This window comes from Cuculus canorus, chromosome 11, assembly GCF_017976375.1.
Source record: "Cuculus canorus isolate bCucCan1 chromosome 11, bCucCan1.pri, whole genome shotgun sequence".
Lineage (NCBI taxonomy): Eukaryota > Metazoa > Chordata > Aves > Cuculiformes > Cuculidae > Cuculus > Cuculus canorus.
Genome location: NC_071411.1, coordinates 10,247,083 through 10,265,266, shown reverse-complemented (window position 1 = coordinate 10,265,266; position 18,184 = coordinate 10,247,083). Strand labels below are relative to the sequence as shown.

At 44.8% G+C, this 18,184-nt stretch overlaps 1 protein-coding gene across 5 annotated transcripts in view; it reads right to left on the bottom strand.

Moving 5' to 3' along the window:
- The window catches only part of SSUH2 (ssu-2 homolog), a 60,034-nt gene that overhangs the window by 19,057 nt on the left and 22,793 nt on the right, over positions 1–18,184 (bottom strand). For 2 of the 5 annotated variants that reach the window (XM_054076748.1, XM_054076745.1), the window contains exons 3-13: positions 13,762–17,195; positions 10,544–10,639; positions 9,865–9,946; positions 7,495–7,624; positions 6,579–6,639; positions 5,772–5,896; positions 5,086–5,148; positions 4,100–4,185; positions 2,527–2,619; positions 1,317–1,422; positions 584–691 (exon numbers count right to left, since the gene is read on the bottom strand). In XM_054076748.1, coding sequence (XP_053932723.1) covers positions 584–691; positions 1,317–1,422; positions 2,527–2,619; positions 4,100–4,185; positions 5,086–5,148; positions 5,772–5,896; positions 6,579–6,639; positions 7,495–7,624; positions 9,865–9,946; positions 10,544–10,639; positions 13,762–13,786 — 975 coding nt within the window. In that variant the 5' untranslated portion in view covers positions 13,787–17,195. Of the gene's footprint in view, positions 1–583; positions 692–1,316; positions 1,423–2,526; positions 2,620–4,099; positions 4,186–5,085; positions 5,149–5,771; positions 5,897–6,578; positions 6,640–7,494; positions 7,625–9,864; positions 9,947–10,543; positions 17,196–18,184 lie in introns of all 5 variants that reach the window. The other 3 variants (XM_054076747.1, XM_054076746.1, XM_009565815.2) reach the window with 3 other exon arrangements.

The window sequence follows — 18,184 nt, the reverse complement described above, 5'->3', positions numbered from 1 at the left end:
GCCAAAAAGCTGGTTTTGACAGGCCACATGGAAAAATCAAACTATGTTTCTTTAAGTTTATTTTGGTCTTTCAGTTTACTTGCATTTTTAATGTGAAATCTTCTCTTTCCTGTGGGTGAAAAGACAGTATGTTCTAGCTAAAGTTCTGCATTTGCAGTCACATTTATAACTGCAGACACAGAGATTACAACACTCTAGCAAGAATCAGATGGAGTGGAATCCTAATGTTTATTCAAAATTGGCTTCTAAGATAAAAATAGTGGTAATAAATAATGCTTGCCAGGACTTTGAAAAAGTTAAAAGGAACAACAATAATCACAGTTGCCTTAATCTCTCAATAAATTCTGAAAAAATATTTCCCTGTTATTCCACTTGATAATTAAGATTTCTGTGATGATCAGAATTTCTTTTTTGTTAAAGATTACCTCTAAATAAAAACCGAAATCAGTTATCATTCTCAATACCTTACTGTGTCTAACCAAGATCACTAATCACCCATCATTAGCTGATCTTCCTGGGCACATGGGTATGCAGCAGGCATGGGGGGGCATGCGGATGTCTCTGCTCCTGGCTCCCAGCTTACCTGCCGGAGGATGCGGGAGGATGTGGCAAATGCTGTCCTGTGTTCTGCAATGGCTCGCTGCGAGGCCAGGGAGATCTCGGGATCAGGAAAGTCAATAATGGGGTATACCTGCAAGAAATAAACCCAAGCATGAAAATAAAAAAGAGATCAAATTTTTCTGGCACTAACATACGTATTTCACCCGTTACTGGCCTGTGCAAGGAAGGACCTGGTCATATAAATGGCAAACTATAGAATGAATACTATGCTCAGAGACCCAAAGGCACATCCATCCTGCCCCAGCAAAATGTAGAAGTGTCCAAAATAAGACCGGAAGCCATCTCACTGCTTTGCCTCTGGTCCTGCACCCTCAGACCGCACAGGTCGCCTGCAGGTACTTCTGCTCCTACCAGAGCATTTCTATTCCAGCCTGAAAGCTTCCTGGTCACAGTGCTCCCTCAGGGAGGAGTAAAGTTGGGATCCCCAGTGGCTGCTGATGGAAGAAGACACACTTTTGCTGGATTTCATAATCCCATTACTTGCTAAGTTTCTCCTGACTGTAGAAATAGGAAAAGCTGTGTCCCCCAAAGAGAGACTCGGCAGCCTCACTGCAGGAGAGGGCACTGATTATCACTGTATTCAGAGCAGCTGCTGGCCACCACAGCAGAGATGGGCAGCCTAAAGCCACTTCACCCAGCCTTCATTCACAGCCGCTCAGGGAGGGATCCCCTTCAGCTCCGAGAGTCACACTCACCACCACATTTTCATCTTTAAATATATTTCCTCCACTGACTTTGCTAAGCAGCTCTCCTGGGAAGTTCAGTTGATGATCAGAAATAAATTCAAAGACATTGTTCTTCCTGCAAGAGAGAGAGAAGACAACTAAAAAATCTGAGTGTCTGTAGGGCACTTTGCTATCTCCAGGCTCTTTCTAAATGCCTGAGTAATACTTGAATGCTCCCTGATTTCTGAGGACAGTAATCATGCCTGCCTAACCTTTGTGCACTCCCACGTTAGTTTTTTAATAACCTTGTACATACGACAACTATGGGTGAGTCTTGTATAAGTAATCTTGAAATCAGGTCTTCTTGGTGATCACCTTGCCTCATGGCTTTCCGAGACTCCTAAAACTACTCCTCCTTTACTGCAGGAGAGGTCGTATATTCCCTTTCCAAAGCCACATCTCTTATTATAGTGATCCATTTTGCTCTATTACCTGTAGGACATGGGCACGGTTAGAGGCTGATGATGGCCTCCAAAGGAGATGAAGGTCTCATCTGGCAGCACACTGCTTGTCTGGGGTAGTGCAGCCCTGGGGCCACTGCACTCCCCACAAGTCCCACCAGTGTGACGGGCACAGCTGGGGCAATTTCCACTTTCTCAGGACAGACAGAGACAGTGTTTTGAAAAATGAAGGTCTTCACACAGGGTAATTGAGGGCATTTTGTACAAAAATGAGAAAGTGCTTAGGAGGCACCCGGCAGAGCAGGTGATGGCTTTTAGCTAAACCTCAAAAGCTAAGGTCTTTCTCATCCCCATCTATTATCTCTGGCACTAGAGGTCCCAAATGGGAAACGCCAGAGCAATATCACAGCCAGTAGCCTTGGGCCATCACTAGAGCCCCAGAAAAAGGAGCTCAGCCACTGCCCCACGTCACCCCTGGCTGCTGGAGGCTCTGGGTCTGGGCTGCACAAGCTCATGTCAGGCAAAGGCGCAGCTGCACCGTTTCCACTGTTGACTCTTTGAGTGACCTCGGACTGTCCTCTACCTCTGTGAACTTCAGCTCCCATCACATCCCATGGAACACTAAGGAATTAATTTGCCCCTCTACATCCCTGTTTCTGGCTTGACCAAAGGCAATAAATACTCTCAGCTTCCCTTAGGAAGCCTAGCTGAGCTGCCAAGCCTTGCAGTAAAATAAGGAACAAAAGTAACAGCTCTGAACTTCTACCCACGATCCTTACCAGGTTACCACCACCTGTTTGAAATGTTGGAGTTTTTTCTCTCCCTGACAGGTTGCACAGGTCTTGCTGCCCCGGCCAGAACAGGTATTGCACCTTTGAATGCAAGAAAAAGGATTTTAAACAGGATTTTAAATGCTTTCAGAGTCCTGCAGACCTGAAGGTGATTTATTTCAGACTATCCATGTAGCTCAGCTAGATCAGCAGTGCAAGAGTCAGTGATCTGTGACTAGAGGGATGTGACTAGAGGGATACAGCATATTTGCAGGGAAAAACCAATGACTATAGTCAGCTTCAAATCTTTGTAAATGTGGAATTAGTCAAAGAATGTATTTGTACATCTAATTAAGGATAATCACAATTTCCCCACACAACGGGAGGAAGGCGAGTGTCACTTTGAAGGCGCTGCTGCCTGTGCTTCTAACAGATGCAGGAGGCATATGCTTATGCATGGAGCATTTTGATTGCATCGCTGCAACACAGATTAGCAGCAGTTAACAACTGATTCATTAAGGCTCTTCAAGCCATCATTAGCCCCAGTGGATTCATACTTTAAAATGACTGCCATGATTATGCATGATACCATCTCTGTTATTTTAAACTTAATGGAGCCACATAAACAAAACAGTTTTATAACAATGCCTTCCTTTTTTTGCCACTTAAAGATCATTTTTAAGCCTGTTAAGTTTCATGTTTGGAAAAACCAGAGGATGGTAATAATTCTCCAGGCTGCAATGGCCTTGAAACCTGCCAAACCTCAGCTGTGGGAACCAGACGTAAGAGCAGCTCTGAAGTTTGCTGCTGCTATCCTGTACTTGGCTCCTTCCAGCTCTGTCCCACCACTCGCTTCCCATGGTCTGAGCTGAGCCCACTGAGACTGCAGACGGGAGGTAGAGCGTGGACTTGGAGAGACTTGAAGCCTCTCTTCTGCCTCAGCTCTTGAAGAAAGTCTGCTTTCATTGTAAAACCCAAAGCATTCTCAAGTTTCCCAGAAATGCTGGGAAATGCAACAGTCTTGTTACAGAAAGGTGAAAAGAAATGGAAGAAGGGAAATCCAAGAAATTACTACTTTCCAAATGCTTAAGAGCTTATCTCATGAGTTTTGGATACCAGTGTGGTTTCTGAATGTTTAGTGGCCCACACAGAGTGAATCATAGATGTTAAGATGAAAGCTCATTTCAAACTCAGAGGTGGAAAAAACTATTTCTAACCATTTTTTCTGGAGAATAAAGGTACTGCTGTACTGCTTTATCTGTTAGGTGATCTTCATCGTAGAAAATGAAAAAAAAATCACACAGGGATGTAAAGCATGCCCTCGCTCTCCACTGTAACCTGTGCCAGCAGCAGGCAAGTAGAGCCTTTTTGGTTCAAACATATTGGATTAAGGGCTTTTTTTCTACTAACATCTTTCCAGTATTTTCCTCCTATCAGCAGATTCTCAGCTGATAACCTTCACCCGGCCAGTGGGACTCGGATGACTGGTTCCCACTAACCAAACCACAAGCAAATATGAACTAAGAGAAGCAACATGGTCAGAGCAGAGCCACAAACTGAAGTGCTGAGGAGTCCATCGTACCTGTTGTGACCTGTACCCGAACAAAGCTGACACCTCTTTTGCTGCTTTAGCCTCCATCGGGATCCCTTGCACGTGACACACCTTGTCTACAAACACACCAAAGAATTAAGATGGGGGTGACAGATAGAATAAAAACATGTTAGGTTTATAAATCAAATAAATTTTATGTATGTTAGCGAATAATTGCTTACCCAGGCTTGCAGAGAAAGGCATATGCCAAGTACATACATGGCAAATAAAAAGAATGTACAACACAGCTGACAAATTGTGACTCTGGATTAATTAGGTGTTCCAGTCAAACTCATCAATGATGCATATTAGACACAAGATCTAGGTTGAAATGTACCTTTTCTTATACATGTGTTTTTCCACTGTTATTTATTAACGTAGCTAGTAGTAGACCTTATTTAAGTATTTGTATTTACTCAGATTAACTTCAATTAAGTGGTAATTTTAGCACAACAACAATACTTCTTTTAGCTGTCTTTGGTAATATTTTTGCAGAAGAACAAATAAATATAGGAGGCCAGATTTTTAGTTGTACTCACACCCCTGGGTTAAGCCTCCTCTTCCCTTCAGAAACCCCAAATACAGAACTGATCCCATCTGAAAGACTGCAAACTGCTGTATTTCATGCCTAAGATCTGACTTCATTTCAACAGTGCAGAAGCAAATTCTCTTTTCTGTCTCACCACTATAAGACATAAGCTCTTAACTGAGGACTGGGCAAGACACCTTTCCTACCTGGGCAAGATTTTGAAAGCCCCATTCAGCAGAAAACATAGAACGTAAACTGGAAACTGGACCAAACATGAGTAGGTTTGGGATACAGGATTTCAAAACGGCAATAAAACAGAACTTGTCCTCTGAATTCTAGCCCTTATAATCAATACAGTAATAAGCACGTGATGTAATTTCACAAATGAAGACCAAACTTAGGAAGAGGAAATGCATGCTGCCTGGTGGAAGGTTTCCCAGATCCTTACCCGACCTGCGCCATGACACTCTCCGCACTTGGACCGGCCGTGACCATGGCATCTGTGACAGTCCTGAAATCAGAAGGTTATTCATGCACAGAGCTGCCCAGAGATTTCAGATATCTTGTATTATGCACATGCACTCTTCCTGCAACAAAATTCAGTGATAAAATTCTGGTCCTAATGGGACAGTGTCCAACATCATAAAATTGTACTCTACAACCATGAGAGGAGTCATAAATAATAATTATTTAACAAAGGCAAATACCTATGTAGTCCCAGCAGAAGAGGGTATTTTTTTCTGTATTCATCCTATCACTTAAAAAGTAAAATAAATCGACCAGGTACAGAGCTTGTCTAAAGCTGTCATGTAAACAAATGTTCTGCTAATGTTGAAAAAAATAATTAACAAAAAAGGAAAGATTATCCAGTCCTGTTTCTTGAAAAGGTTGCACCAAAATTTGTCCTCAAACTTCCAGAGGAACAAAACACCACGAGGACAGGAACTCTGTTTTCCCTGATGTTTAATAGGGGAAAAAAAACAAGGCAAGAAGAACCATAGTGAGGTGCTCATCACCTTCCCACACTGCTAAGGGTCCTGGATAAGGAACACTGCTCTAGGTAGGGGCTGCTCTTGGAGCCCATCAACTTGGGAAGGAGCCCCAGTAAGCAGTAAACAGTGAGCAACTACTCACCCTGACCAGCGTCGAATGGGGCACCCGGCAGCGTCGCGTCTGGCCCTGGAAGAGCGGAGGGGCCCTGACCTCCACACGCCAGGGGTCCAGGGGGCTGTCTCCAGCAGGGTTGGCTGCTCTGGGCTCTGCAGGAAGGAACAGCATCTTACCCACCTCACTGGAGGTTGTACTTGGATTCTGGCCAGCTCCTGGTGCTGCTGGGGACTGGCCAACATTGCCCCCCATCCCCATGTGGGTGTCGCATCAGGAACTGACCCTATGTGGTCCATGCCATGGGCACTCTCATGGATGTTGAGCATCCTCCTGCCACCACAGCACGATCTTCATCTGCTCTCAGCCCTCCCATCAGACCCCCTGAACCTGTGTGGGCACTTGAAACCAATTGACAGTCAAAAACCAGGGTTGGGGGATCCCTGCACCCCTCAACAGGCTGGTAAAGAGGTCCACTGTGTGCAGGTATCCATTCCAAATAAAGCTCTGAGCATATATGGCACTTGGCAGTAAATTACTACTGCGGAGGCAGGAAAATAATGGCCTCTGTTCCCAGGGCATGTAGCAAAACATCCCCCAGTACAAGGACAGCAAACTAAGCCCACGGAGGAAAGTATTCTCTCCCAGCTTCATGGGCCCAGCAGAGTGCAAACAGCCACAAGGAATCACATAAACCTAATACATTTTACACCGAGCACAAGCCATCTCCATGAGCTGTTGGGCCCCCGGATGGCGAGCGCTGCCACAACCCCCAGCTCTGACTTGTGGGGCGCATCCCACGAGAGCCATCCCAGTGGGATACAGGCAGTCACTTACTGGTAAATGGCTCAAACGCCCACTCACTTAACCTCGACTCACTGAACGTCTCCAGTCGATACTAGAAAAGAAAAATCACATGCTCGCCACAAAGACAGCTTGCAGAAAGAAAGTGCTTAAATTTGAACTTTGACTTGCTAAGAACAGATCTCAGGAGCATTTCCAGACTCTTCTGTCTCTGAGTGCATTTTGATATTATTTGGAAAACCCCATGGCTTGTTTTTTAGGGAAGGTCCAGATAATGTTTATGAGTAACCTGAATACTCTTAGAAGAGGAACATTAGCATAAAGGAACACGTGCCCCGGAGTCCCTACCAAAGGGCACTCCCAGCACCTTCCTCCTCAAGGTTGTTGTGTTATCCCCTCCAAGAAACCCCAGAAAAGGGAACAGAGTTGGGCACAGCAGCAGTCGCCTGGACGGCTGCCTGGTGCGGAACCCACCATTTCAATCTGTTGTATACTCCCCCATGGGCAGTATTCCCCAAACCAGGACGGACTCAGAAGCCAGCTACTAACTGCAGCAAGCACCAAATCTGCAGTAATTATTTTCAGCGAGAGGAATGATAGTAGGGAATCAAAGCCCACATGTGTTCTTTGAAATTAAACATTATTAGAGTAGATTCACAGCTTGGGGGATGCATGACATTACAGGTCACTCTGTGCTTGCCTAAGCCGAAAATACTAAGCTGCATGGCAGATTCCTGCAGCTTAGGTAAGGAAAAGGCTCTTTTGCCAAAGCTAGGCTATCAGAGAAGGTTTCCAGGGGCTTTCCAAAGTGGTGTTTTGTTGTAGAGGAGGATGGACCTTTCAGCTACAAAAGCCTGTAGTCAGGTCTTAGGTAGATTTTCATAGAATTGTAGAATTATCTCAGCTGCCCAGAAGAGGTGTCCAAGATGCCATTTCTGGAGGCACTCACTCGGTACGTCCCCAGCTGCCACAGCTGCCGGATGGCCAGCTCTCCTGCGGCTCTGCTCCCGTAGCAGCACTGGGAGGCCACAAAGTGCAGAAGGGCTTGCCTGGCTACCGCCTCAGTCATCAGGGGCACGCTGGAAGCAAACAAAATACTTTATATACTCTTATACTCTTAACTTCTCCTGAAAATTGGGTGGAAACATTCAATGTGTTTAACTTGCTGTGAAAAAGTAAAGTAGAGCCTATTTGGGAACACCCACTTCTTTTACACAATCACAGCTGGCAGCTTTCTTATTAGAGAAGAAAGAAAGTGTTGCATTCTAGAAAATATCTTCATGTAATATCCATAACGTCAATATTAAAGAGCAATTTGAAACATATGTGTGTGTGTGTGTGATGCCTTGCCTTCAGCAAGCTGGATAAAGGAGAGCCAGTTTTAAACATCATTGTCTTTTCAACCTGCAAACCGACAGCTTCCCTGTCGGCTCATGGTATTAGAAATTGCACTCTTTATTTTTCCAGATCTAGGATCCTTATTACTCTGAGCTGATTTCTATTTTCAGTTAACAGAAACAACAGCAGAAAGGCTGACCTGTGCAAGAAGCACATCCCCTGCCTCACTTGGCACCGTGCAGCAGCTCTGCCCAAGTGCGGTTTGGAGGTGACACGGGCAGTGCCCATGGCAGGCAATCCTACCTCCCCTGCCAATGAGTCTAGATAAAAATTATGAGAATAGGAAAAAATAAGCACAAAAGCTGGTTCTCAGTGGCGGTTCCTTAAAAATCCTAATCAATCATCTTTGTAAATAAGAGAAAAAAACCTACGGTGACTGCCTAAGCCTAAGATGGGTCCATCTGTTTTCACTGTAACATAGGTATTTTTTCATCTCTCTGCTTTAAAACACCTTTGGAAGACACATTAAAATACTATTAAGTAAATAGTAACAGGAGATAATGTCAGCATTTACTCTGTGGGAATATTCAGCAACTAGTCCTTTCCTCAGAGCCTATAACAGCCTCGGTGGCCAAGCGTGCCGGCAAGCATTTCATTGTAACCCCAGACAATATTCATTAAAAACCCTCCCTGTCAATAGGGTGACAGCTAAGATTAAGAAAACCCTCTTCAATAAAGAGCAAGAGCTGATCTCACAGCTCCTACAGCTACTTCAGTTTAGCAGGGACAGCAGCGCAGGGAAAGGGCAGCAGGGTGACTGGGCAGCAGCCAGCGCTCCCTCTACTCCATCATGCAGCAGGCACTGCCTGCAGCCTCCCCAAGGCCACCACTGCCACCTGAGGACTCATGCCTTATCCAAAGGAAATTTAATACACATTTGCTTTTAACAAGTATCCCTGAAAGCTCTCTTTTTCTTTGTCTTTTTTTTTTTCAGCAGATGTTTGTTTCTTTGAGTGCTCACTAGACACTGATGAAATTCAAAGCTCCTGTGTTTATTTATTCACTTCCCTGTCCTTTCAGGACTGTGTTTATTAGACATTCAGGCAAATCACTGTTCTGCAGTCATCTTTTCCCCTCTCATTAAGGCTGAGAAATGTAATGCTACCAGATATTGAACCTGAACCTTCATGGAGATGAAGAAAATGAGCAGGATGAGACTCCTACCATTCTACACTATTTTGGATCAAATGGCGCTTTTCAAGCTGTGCTCCTTTTTTCTTTTTCTCCAAAGGTTTGGTTTGGAGTTTTCTTTCTAAATTCAAGATGAAAATCAGGAGACAAAACCAGACAATAAAAAATACACAAAAGTCAGGATAACCCAATCTCTGAGAGAAGAACTAATATAAAGCCCATGTGATACTTTTATTCCAAAGTTACATTCCAAAGAAAACCTGAAAAGTTTGGGCCCTACCACTGAGGAGTTGTTCTGGTCTCTCCTGGACAGAGGATATTTTAACAGGCTTGCTGCTGGGGACACTGAGCTCTAGGGAAGGCAGTCCCACACCTGTAAATTCATATTTCATCCATGCCCTGAGTCTCTCCTGTACACAAATCAGCACTGGTGCTTCTCCACATTGCTGGATCTGTAAAACACCCACCCACTTTTCCCTACTTTCACTGCCCAGCGCAGAGGGACAGGACTGCAGGATGCCTGATACAGAGAATGGAAGCAGGAGGTGGCACAAGGATGATGTCAGTGATGTTGGTGACTTGGCAGTCTGTGTCTTTCCCAGGACCAGCCCCAGGCATGCTGCTGTCTGCCGATGCCTGCAGTGGGGCAGCCTTTCTGTCACCTCTGGGGCCCTGGGACCCCGACCAGCATCGCAGGGCAGCGGTGCAAGGGCTCACCTCCAGCTCTGGGGCTGCCTTGAGCTGCTTTCAAGAGAGCTGCACGAAACACACCGTCCCCAAAGCTGCTTACCTGGGCTGCATGAAAGAGGATCTGCTCCTTTGCTCCTCAGGCTTGCCTGGTGAGTCCAAAGGTGATGGCAGGGGCTTTACTCCTATGGAAAAGGGCAGCTAAGGAATTTTAGCCCAATTTAAACCCAAGGCAGATTTTGTTCACAACTGCGGGAAGATTCAGCTGTAGCAGCTAAAGCCACACCCAGGTCAACAGTTTTCTTCACATTAAACACTCCCCACATCCCAGCTAGGGGTCCGGCTCATCCCAGTGGCGTTTCAGCAAAGTACTGAGACGGCTCCCAGGTGAGCCTCCCATGCCTGTGCTGCAGCAGTAATACCACTGCTCTGCTCAAAGCAGTACAGCAGTCCCAGCACTCAATTCAGCAGAGGTCTTGATGACTTTCCAAGTAGAGAGAAGCACAGCTAGATGTCAAAGCCAATTGTTTTCTGAAACATATCTGCCTGCAAGGGAAGCAGGCAAAACAGCAGCCCAGAACGCAAAAGGCGTCTGCAAGCTGGACAGGAACATGCCCATCGCAGTACCTGTAGCATACAAGAGGGAGGATTTGACAGGACTGTCCACCTTACCTGGCACTTCCTTGGGTTAAACAGTTGCTTTTACTTCCTTACTATCAGAAGAGTAAACTTACAGAAGCGCAAACTGTTAGAAAGACAAGAAGTTAGCGTCACGCACATACCTCTGCCCTGGACGACCCACGCACCGTCATCCAGCTGGCCTGGAGGGGCAGAAGACATCAACGGATGTCTTGGCTCTGGGTCCAGGTCCAGGTCACCTTTAGTCCAAGAGAACATCAGTGAGTGAGGAAGCCTCGAGGCTGAAAAGTGCGTGTAGGGACCAAACCTGTGCCACAGGCCAATATACAGTCAGAGGAGCTGCTGTGCTTTTCCAGTGTCTTGTTTTCTAGATCAGTCCCTTTGCTGAAGTGGAACAACACTGACACCCTGTGTAGCTGACAAAGCCTTGCAGGTCCTCAGCTCTCTCCTTGGCCCGGGAGAGCCCAGGACTGGGCCTTACAAGCTGTGGAGGTCAGAAGCCCTGCTGGAGAAACTGGCTCTGCAGCCTGTGCCATCCGCACCCTGAGGCTGGGAGCACAGGAGAATATTGCTGGTGTCTGAGACAGATACCCAGACCAGGCTGGGTTAGGTACAGGCAGGCAGAAGTTAACTTTCCAAATATCCTGCTGATAAGCAGAAGTTGCAGCTGAAGAGCCCAGTTTTACCGGGCACACACAGAGGTGAAGGTCAGCATCTCTTAGCTGCCTTAGAAATGTTAATCCTTAGCTCGACCAGCAATGACTCTGCTCTTTAAGAAACTGCCTTTTCTAAAAGTTTTCAACTTATTTTAATTCTATCTGTGAGACGTTGGTTGTTTGTTTCCTTACATACCACTCTAAAAATAACCACTGGTAGCAACTGGTCCTCTTGATGCCTACACAGAAACAATTCTTTTTATTATACCTTTTATCCACCGACCTTTCATATCACAGCAGCTGATTGCAAAATTTCAGTCTGTGTAAGAAAAGAGCATACAAAGGAGCCAGGAAATGCCAGCCTGGCAATAATGTGCAGTCTGACTGGCACAGAGAGAAGCTGAGGGTGGTCATCCATCAGCTTGATTTACTAGACTTTCCTTCTGAAAGCATGTTCCTTTCTTCTAGGAAGCTAAATTAATCTCTCCGTTATTTCTTCCTATGAAAATAAGAAACTACATGCTTCATTTGAAATGTCACGTCTCTCACGCAGGAGAATACAAGGCTGTCCTTGAGCTGAAAGAGCACAGATTTCCAAGTAATGGTGAGGAATAAGCACTACAGAGAACCTGCTTGTGAAAAAAACATCAGTAAACTGCCTTCAGTGGGATTATTTCACTCACACTTAGTTCAAACAGAAAAATCTTTCTCAAGCAGTTAAGTATGGGAGGAGAAAGGCAGAGGGAATATGAGCGCCTTCCCTTAGTATGATACAGAGAAATATTCCAGAAGCATGAACTCCCAGGTTCTTGTTTTAACCATTATATCACAACAAATCCTTTATTTTCATTCCAAAATATAATGGATTTCTGTACACATTACCAAGAGAATTTCAATGCCTATTTTTACTGTGCAAATTTTCAACAAAGTCCTGTTTACAACAAAAGATGGAGATAAGAGTGTAAGTACCAAATTCCAATCCAATGGAAATGATTTAAATGACCAGGTTAAAAATATCCCAGATTTAGAGTAAATAAATCAAATGCACAGTTGTTGCTACGGTGATGTTGTTGGGAATCACAATAGCCTATAAACATGAACACATAGCTCTATTTTAAAACAACAATAAGTCTGAAATGGGCTTTGACCAAAGCCAGGAAATTCAGACCCTAGGTTGTTACTCATCCGATATTTCAGGTTCTGTTCTGTATCATCAGGATTCAGCTCTAGACACACCAAAATAGCTGGCAAAACTCACACACCATGGAGCAGCAGAAAAGCAAGCTCCAGCCTCAGACTCAAAGCTCTGTTTGCCAGATCTGTGCACAACCCATATCACAGCATCCCATAAAACCTGGCATGCTACAAGGCCCTGGGCATGGAACACACTTCCTCTAGGAGTCCTGCAGCACAGCCAGCTTCTCACTGGGCTCATTCACACTGGCATCAAAATGCGATTTCACCTTTGGTTGATAATCCAGTTACAAAATCAGGTTATAAATCATTTGTTCTTTTTGTAAGCAAATAGGGCAATGCTGGATGGTTGTTAAAATATGACCAAGCCATTTGTGCCCTGCTGTGTTCCTATCCTTCCTGCATGGAGAAACCAACAGCTATGAGCACCTTCCTCAGAAGGACTCTAAAGCCCTCCAGGACACTGCCACCTCTCCTGCTTTGCAAGGCAGGAGAGCTGGGCTGCTGTTGCCTCTGCGTCTGATCAGCTGCAACATGGGTGTGGAGCCCCAGGCCGAGACCTACATAGGTGGAAAACTCTGTTCGCTTTCGTGAGGTGCCCAAGATCCACATGACAATTCTGCACTTACAATCTATGTTCATTGGGTGTCTAAAATTAGGCTTTTATGCATGTGCTTCAAACAGTCAGATGTGACAGTCATAGGCACTCCGACTCTATTTCTCAACTGGAAGATCTGGACCCTATCTGGCTGGTTGCACTGGATGTCAATATTCCACACGGCACTCCAGGACCACAAAGTTTTTAATTTTTTCCATTTGATTAAACAGAAATTTCTTGTAGCATCATTATTTCTTCGTAAGCTAATCAGAGCTTTTCTCATTCACAAATTAAGGAACCTCAGAACTCAATTATTTTTCAGTACCAACAGTGACAGCAATATTTCACTGGGGCTCCATATAATTAGAGTTTCTTCAGGCACCATATTAACACCTAATGAAAAAGATATAATCAAGGGCATAAGATCAAAGTTCCATCATGACAGATATTTTGGTTAAGCAGCATTTTGTTAAAAGATAACAAACTCAAGTTTAATCTCTAACACGTCAGGCAGCTTATAGTGGACTCCAAGAATCTCACCTTAAAGGCAAAAGTGGGAAGCATCCCAGGAGCAGAGACTTATGGACCAAGTTCACACTATTAAGGATTAAATCTCTGTTCCACTGAAATCCGTGGACTTTGCATTGTGCCTAAAGGTATAGCAGCATCTTTAGGTCATAAACATGGCACAACCGATGTGCTGACACTTTTCATACCTTCCAAGAACACCAACTAGGTGGATGTATACACTGACATTTAGTGGAAGAGAGGTTCACTTCTGGAAACAGTTATTTTTAACATATTACTTGAAAACACAGTTTATTTATATCTTAATCAAGAAATACAACTGCATAAAAATAGTAGAGAAACTTGTCAGCATGGCACGCAATGTATTTCTTTTAGTTTTACTTACTGTCTGCTTTCATTTCTTGTTCCATTTTCAAAAGCTAGGAGCAGAGATGATCTTGTCCCAGCAGTCTCCTCTGGAATACATTGTTTTCTGCAAATTCTGTGCTCATAGTAACGAAACCCAGCCCCCGTGAGCCACTCCCCTCTGCCAAACAATGTAGATGTTGGGAATTAATGAATTAATGTCAAAGCTGGATGAAGCAGCAGCTTGCCAGGAAGTAGACTGCCAGGCAGCCCATGCACACCATGCTAGCTTCTCAAAACGGAGCTTCACTGGAGAGGAAGAAATCATAGAAATCACTGAAAAATCATAGAAATCGTAGAAACTGATTTCCAAAATTTTACTGGTACCAAAGTAGTAGCTAGAGGGGTGTAAAGGGACCATAAGATACTTCAGACCCCATTAGAATATGGTTGAAATCCAGCAGTGTGAGACACAAGATGTACTCACCATGGCCTCAGCTGTCGAGCTGGGGCTCAAGGCACTGTTCACTCTGGAGAGAGCAAGGTGCCTACACACCTGCGCAGAGTCAGGTTCCTCTGGAGCATCGCAAGAGTATTCCCCGTATTCAAAGTTTTTGGTGTTAGCTTCTTTCCCAGTATCGAGTATAATTATTAACAGCTGCTAACTTAAGTACAGATGCTAGAGAGGGCATTAGCAACGCTTTATTCAGTGCTTTTCTTTTGCCAGACTCTGTGCAAGCCCTGTACCTCAACAAAGCCAAGTCCCCAGGGAACACAATAGCTGTGCAATGAGCTAGTGACTGCATGGCAGACAAGTTATCCTCGATTTTCCTACCCTACACTTGGGTGTCTCACATTGTTGCTTTCTCCATTTGCTCTCCCCAAGCCCATCGTCAACCCACGAGCACACAGAGGGAGCAGCGTGATGCTATTAAGCTTATAAAGCAGTGACTATTGCCCCAGAAACCAGCTAAACAGATTGAAGGCTCCAACTACACCCAGCTACTTGCAAGGGTAGAGCCTCATTGCAACCGCCAGGGCTTCAGAGCCCGCCAGGGGAGCCAGCAGAGTCCAGAAGTGATGTTTTGCAGCGTGCCCACTCACCGTGGCTCCCCCAACCCTACCAACCCCTGCACTGGCAGGGGCAGCAGAATGGGCAGGACCTGGCCACAGTCATTAACACCAGATTACCCTTTCCCAATCCAAGTCCTAATGTGTCTCATTAAGTGCCTAATTGGATCTCAAGTTAATAAAGCCCATTAGCTGAGTGTGTCTGGAGGGGCTCTGCTCTTTGCTGCAGTGTCTGTGTGGTATCGCAGACAATGTTAATCGTGTTAGCAGGGTGCTGCTGTAGCCCAGTGCCAGAGCCAGGGGCTGGCAGGCAGGATAGTTTCTTAAAAATGGGAAGAATAATGATAGAGGCAAGCAAGGAAGAGCTGACCTCCAGCATAGCTCAGGAAACCCACACAAACTCTCCTCCTCTACGGCATCAGGGCTTCCACAGGAGTTAACCAGGAGAGTTAGTTAACCACCTCAGTCCTCCAAAGGGCAACTGGGCTGTGACATGAATCTCATGCCCTGAATACTTAAGTCTTTTGTAATGACAGACAAGCAAGATTTGTTTTTTTCAGTTGCTGTAGCATGATGCTAAATTGGACAGAGGAAACTAGCAACTTCATTTGGGGATATAATTAATATTGCTAAGACTATCAACAGCGCAAAACGCAAGCTGGTTTTAATTATGTTCAGACAGTCTATACAAGTATAACCTCCAACACAGTTACATTTAGCAGTGTGAATCACACCAGAGAATGGAAATTTATCATTCAGCTTAACAGGGCTCTGGGTGGTTGAGTAAAGACATGGATATTCGTATGCCCCAGGCCAGTACCTGTCCCATCTGCCCATAGCAGACCTCCTTGGCACAGCTTGTGTGGGGGGTAGAAGACAAAAACAAGAAGAGTAAGAAAAACTCCTGCTAGCGAGGAAGCATGCAGCATTAACTGTGGTACAGAGATTGCTCTCATCTTCTGTGACCAGCATCACTGAACTCTGCTTCTTTCCGAGCGCTCAACACCCCTGCATCGACTTAAAAATACATAGCCTCATCCACACAGCACATACCACTGCACATTGTCTACCTCACAACTATGCACACATGTGGTATGGTTCCTACCCTGACAAGGATCTGGATAATGGCTGTACTGAATGTGTAGCTATAAAGCATTATTTAAGCATGTACTAGGTGCTTACTGCTGGCATTTGTGCTTTGCTGGGAGCACATTTTTGGAAAGTACTTCCTTTCAATTTAATTAAACCATGCCCCAAGCTGGGACAAGAAAGGTGCTGTGACCATCTTCCTGGCCCATTTGCCCCAGAGACAAGCCTTCCCTTACCACCAGGTGTCACCTCCCCCTCCAAACAGAAGAAAAACTGCCTCTCATCTAAACCCAGCACTAAAAAAAAAGCCTGAGGTTACCTTTACAGATGCTTATCTATGCTAAAAAAGTAAAACCTGACCTGAGTACAGATGGACAGTTAACTAAAATAATATTTACAGATATGACAGACGCTTTTAGTGAGAAACTGTTTCATATTAATCCTTATCAACACCTCAGCATCAGACTGATATGACAGACTTTCAGGCACGTTCTGACACTTTCTACCCCAGCCATCAGCACTAAAACCTCACTATTGACATTGTTGCTTTATCTTTCCACCTCAGTGAAAGCCATACTAAGGGACACAGGCACAGCAATTGACCTCCGTCCAAAACCCCCAGGAAAGCCTGACTTCATTTCTAACTTTATTGAGGTGGTTTATTTGTTGTTTCCTAATGCTTTTTGTTTCCTTGAGTAGCTGTGTACAATGGTTCTACTACACAGCTAGGTCTGCATTAATAGTTTTGACTCAAATCGGTATAAATTGGCTCTTGTTTTCTCAAAGAAATTGAGGCTTGATTTATCCCCATCTGAAAAAATTTCTAGAGATTTATAGGTTTTGAATCACCCCCATAATTTTCAGTACTTAAATTGCTGTACAATGATTTATGTCTCTTCCCGCACAGTTTCCTCTTTGTTCTGAGAAACGTGTTGGAGATGTACAATAGCTTTCTTTTCTCAGAAAGCAGAAGAAACTTGTTTCATCATCCCATATTAAACTCCCAGTTTTGTGTGTCCCCTCCACCTTGGAGAATGGTTGCAAAAGCAATGTCAAAGAGACCCTGCCGTGTTGTCTTCACACAACAAAGTTATTTGTTGATGTCACGGTTCAAAAAAAGAAAGAGGATGACCAGGGGGGGTTAGCTGGCATCGCGTACTTTTGAAAGAATTTTTTAAATATACGTTTTGGTCCCTGTCACAGCAAAGGTGATATCCAGAGCAATCCTACAGGCATCCCAGGCTAGTATACTGTGCCAGGTCCTCTGTATCTGCTGCGCGGGGCGCAATCAGCTCCAAAGCAGGTGGGACAGCCCTGGAAGCCAAGCAGACAGAGCAGGGCAGTCACTTGCCAGACTCAGAGCATCGTGTGCTCATCAGGAGAGGCACAGGATGCCCTTTGCCATTAGTCATTGGCAACCACCTTTAGACCTGTCTCATTGTAACCTCGTCCTGCAAACCTTCTTGGATCAAGAAGAGCAGGAGATCCAAAGCCAGTAGAGAGGGCTAAAGGCTGCCACGTAACCCTCATGCCTCATGCTCAGATCTGGCACAGGCACTCAAAGGAGCAGGACAGTGCCTGCTGAAAAACTTGCCTAAGGATGCTCTGGTCCATGGTAAACTAGCACTGAATGAGAACGGGAGGACCTGGGCAGACATCCTCTCCAGACGGTCTGCATTTACCCAAGCACCATTTAGGACAGGCTTTTCTGTCTGATTTTGTTTGATTTATCCCAGGAGTAAAAATAGTTGGGCTTTGTTCTTTTGGGTGGGTACAAATAATTTTTAATGGCAACTTGCCCATTGAAAATGCACAGTCCGGATTATTTCAAACAGTAAAAGCAGTTCTTTGCCAAAACCAAACGCTAATCCTTTATATAAAGCTATTAAAATACTATGATTAGTTCAAGCAGAAAAACAATGCTTCCTGCCAGAACGAAAGTTATCTTTTCTTATCATTAAGTCATGAAGAGAAGAAGCAATAAATATAACAGTATGTCAAAAAGTGGTTGTTCTAATGAGTAAAAATAACTCTGTCAAAATAGGTACATGTAGCAGATACTTATCCAAAAATATAGAACTGAATGTGATAGTCTAGTGCGTTTAAAATGAATGTGTGCTCTGGCATTTCCAGCTGGAATACCAGGATGCTGCTGGACTCTGGTCCCACAGGGTGGGTCAGCAGGGCTGTGGGCTGCAGCCAGTGCAGGGTCAAGCCATGAAAGCTTTGAGCTCCTCACTGCTGAATGGAGCAGAACCCAAACCCCAGGGACAGCCCCTCGCAGGGCATGCAGCGCCTCACAG